Source organism: Fulmarus glacialis, unplaced genomic scaffold (assembly GCF_000690835.1).
Source record: "Fulmarus glacialis isolate BGI_N327 unplaced genomic scaffold, ASM69083v1 scaffold4398, whole genome shotgun sequence".
Lineage (NCBI taxonomy): Eukaryota > Metazoa > Chordata > Aves > Procellariiformes > Procellariidae > Fulmarus > Fulmarus glacialis.
The window spans coordinates 8,400-12,362 of NW_009229975.1; the positions used below are offsets into that span (position 1 = coordinate 8,400).

The window sequence follows — 3,963 nt, forward strand, 5'->3', positions numbered from 1 at the left end:
GGAGCTGCAAAGCTGTAGCTTGAGAAAGGAGGGTGCATAATAAGTTTTAGCTGAATTTCCCCTTTAACACGTAGTCCAAAAGTATTTTTATTGCAGTCCTCTAAAAGGAAAACTTCTCAAGCACAGTTCTCACCATTGTGTATGTTTGTGTCAGTGTGGCTTACAAAGGTGTGTCTTTAAGTAAATGCTACTGAACTCCACCTGTTTGTCTTAGGCCAAAATTAGTTATGAAAAGGAGCAGAGGCACAAGCTGCTAAAGCATCTACGAGGTGAAGATACATGGATGCTTGCTGATGTGAATGAACGTGTGGAACAACTGGAAAAGGTGATGGAACTTTTTGATGTAAATCATTGAATCAATGTTGTAAATCATTGAATTGTATTGGAAGTGAACACGCTTTACAGCATGTTCATATGCAAAGAAGGCTTTGAAGACTTTAAGATGATCTTTAAAAACCTCCCAATTTCTGAATTCTTTATGCTTTGATATTAGCTTTTTAAGTGGAAATAGTCTTTTATTCACGAAGAGGAAAAATTTCTGTCATTCAATTCCAGCTTCCAGCTTTAATTTCTATCAAATGCAGAAGAGCAAGTGCTGCCAGACAAGAATAGCCCCATGGAAGAAATCTGGAGGATCCAAGGCTTTGTAGCAGTCCCGTTTGTGGTCATTCACAGGAGAAGCCTTAATGGAATATCTGAATATCGCATCCTTTTAGTGTAGAAATCTGTGCAGATATTTCCACAAAGGACAGATGTGTATTGATGATGCAGTGATTCCCAAGGAAATAGTCTTGACTGAAATAAATGTAGTGTAGAAGATTTTCTAAGTATAGTTATAGTGCCTTAGTTCTAAGTGAAAAAGATATTGAGAGGGGAAGAAAAGTCGATTATGGGTGTGAGGCATGCCCTTCCCCCCCAACAGAAGAGAGAGAGGGTAGTAGAAGTAAAATGTAGCTATGTCCAGCTGCGTGTGTTTTACCTTTTACAGTGTGGTTTAGTAAGTAGATTGTGATTGGGTTTTTTGTATGTGGGTGATTTGGTTTATTGGACCTCATTTACAAACATTTACTTGTAGGAACATTCTGTGCAGAAAAAAAAGAAAAAGGATAAGCATTCAAAAAAAGCTAAGAAAGAAAAGAAGAAAAATAAGAAACAAAAATCTGAAAAGAAGGATGACTTACTTGATAGTTCTTCGGTAAGTAAGAAATTTTTAAATGCTTCAAATAACATTTTTAAAACCCGCACCATTTTAGTCTGTGTGGATACACATGGTTGGTAAAATTAAGACTCATTCTTACCATTTTCTGCTGGGAAAAACTGTGCCAAAGTTTGTCTTTTTAATATACCGAGTATTTAATCAATTTAAAAGATGCTGTTATGTGAGTGCCTGTGAATTTTATAATATTGAATTCACTCATTAGGAACTAAGGGATTTATAGCTTTTCAGAGCAGAGAGAAATTGAAAAAAATGGCCATTCTAAGATAGAGTGGACAAATTCATAGGATCCCTGTAGTCAGTGGTATATGGTAGAATGATGTGTCTAAAATTGCAAATACTTGACTTTGATTTTAAGCATGAGTTACTGCTGCCTTTTTCCATGGAAAATCCCAGCAACATGGGAGTTGTACGTGGGTCTGAAGGAAGGCTCAAACTTGTGCATTTGAATCTGTAAACAGATGCCTTCACATTGAGGGGCACTGTGGCAAAACAGTACAGAGACTGTGTTAGAAATCTGGGTGCTGCTTTCTGGCCATGTTGTGTAAAACATCCTCCCAGCATTTTGGTGCAAGTCAGGTAGCACTGTGATTTTTTTTTTTTTTTTTTTTTCTTTTCAGAGACTCTTTTATTGAGTAAAGGAAAATGCAATATGACGAGATTTATTTTTCAGGGACTGATACCAGAAGTGAACTATACTTTTCAGTGTGGGAAGTAACCTAAGCCACAAATGTCCCACATTTCCCATGGGAGTCATCAAAACCCCTCAGATCACATCAGTGTGTCCCAGGATACAGCACAGTCCTGGCTGATACGTTTGATCCAAAGTCTGTTATTCCCATGACAGGTTCACATAAATAGCAACGAAACTCTGTTCAATGGAGTCCTATTTGGTTCAAGTGTAAAATCTCAGGACGCTGTTTGCAAGTGCAAGTGTGGGAAGTTGGATATGAGGATAGCATGTACAGTACTTAATATTGTATTGTGTTACTGATTTTACTTTTTTAATGTAAAACGTACTTAGTGATGAATTTAGATTTTTTTTTTTATTTTGCCTTTGTAATGCCATAAAAACAATTGGTTGTGTTTTTGTTTTTATTCTGACAGTTTTAACTTTAGCAGTGCTATGCTAATAAACTACCAGTATGAACTAGTGTTACATATTGTGATGTGCTCATGAAGTATGGTGGAATGTTTTGATCATGAAGGAACAATCTCCCACAGGAATATCAATATTCTATGTTATGATCAGTATTTTTAAATAATAAACAGTATTATATTAGTAATGCTTAGCAATCAGCATCAATTTTGATAATCAATATACTTGGTAAGTATTGCATTTTATCAACCTATAATAGTATGTTAAGGTGTTATTATTATTCTTTACATTAAACTCTATTTTTAGGATTCTTCAGTTGAATGGGTTGAGTCAAATGTGTCACAGTCAGATAACACAGAAAAGGCTTGGAAGGTCAACAAGCAATCAGATGCTGTGAAAGAACCCTCCTTGCAGGTGAGCAGTCTGATAACTACTCCAGAAATAAATTCAGCATGACCAAATGTGAAATGTGCTTAGGTTTCTTGACAGCTCTTTTGCAATGTGTTGAATAAAACCTGTTTTACAGACAAATGTCTTTGTTTAGCTAGGTAAATGTTACATTTCATTAATTGGAAGACTTCTCTACCTAATAGTTGCCTAGTATTTAACAAAGCACTACACTTAAAGTTGCCTAGCACCAATTCCTTTCATAATGTTTTGAGACTCTAGCAACTTAGCTTGATTTTTTTGAAGATGTCAACTTAAAGATCTTGACTAGACATGTTATTTTTTCTGCATAACTTCGGTGGCTATTCTACAGTTGAATGAACTTTTGCTTCTGTGGTGCTTAAACAGATGTAAGGAAGAGAGTTGTAGAACTTTTCAGCCACAATATTTATGGAATCAATGCTTCTTTTGATCTTCCTAGGTGAATTCTGTGCCAGATAAGCAGTGTTTCTTCTGGAAAATGGAATCATTCTGAAATGAACTGCTGTGATTTTAGTAACATAAATGTAGTTACATATAATCCTCAGTTGTGTGAAATGATGATTTTTAATTCAATGTCTAATTCCACTCCTGAAAAAAGTCCCAGTATCTCATTCTGAATTTGTGCGTCTTGTTAAGAGGAAAAAAAAGGATCTCTGAATCATATCTATCTTCTTGGAAAAGTATGAAGTAATGAAATATAAATCCTTAAGTATGTCATGATAATTTATACTGCAAAAACAGTTTTTCCAAGCATTTCTTGTATAATGTGTGCCCTGGGCTTATCTATTTTTGGATGAAGAGTGTGCTTTTGAGAGGAATTTCCTGGTCATCCCTGCTTTTTGTATTTTGGCTCACATTATGAACAAGTCTTGGAGTGCGTAAATCCATTTCATGTTGGATTAAACTAAATTAGAAGGTATGTTCTCAAAGTGCACCTAACATGCTCCATGGGACCAATCTTGGACTAGTCCAGAGTGCTTACTTAAGGAAATAAGAAAGAAAAAAACAAAACCAAAAAAACCCCCCAAACCCCCCAAAAAACAGAAACAAAAAAAATCCCCAAACTGCAGCTCTGAAGCCTATACAGAAGACAGAACCAGGCTCTTTTCAGCAGTGCCCAGTGACAGGACCAGAAGCAATGGGCACAAACTGAAAAACAGGAATTTCTGTCTGAGCATCAGGAAAGAGCGTATTACTGTGAGGGGGAGCAAGCCCTGGC

General features: G+C 36.1%; 1 protein-coding gene across 1 annotated transcript in view; it reads left to right on the forward strand.

The window, feature by feature from the left end:
- Nucleotides 1–220: 220 nt before the first annotated feature.
- The window catches only part of LOC104081329 (CWF19-like protein 2), a gene marked incomplete at its 3' end in the record, with an annotated part of 18,603 nt that continues 14,860 nt past the window's right edge, over nucleotides 221–3,963 (forward strand). Inside the window, exons 1-3 of the mRNA XM_009584029.1 lie at nucleotides 221–325; nucleotides 1,076–1,195; nucleotides 2,622–2,729. Of these exons, the coding sequence (XP_009582324.1) occupies nucleotides 284–325; nucleotides 1,076–1,195; nucleotides 2,622–2,729 (270 nt within the window). The remainder of the gene's footprint in view (nucleotides 326–1,075; nucleotides 1,196–2,621; nucleotides 2,730–3,963) is intronic.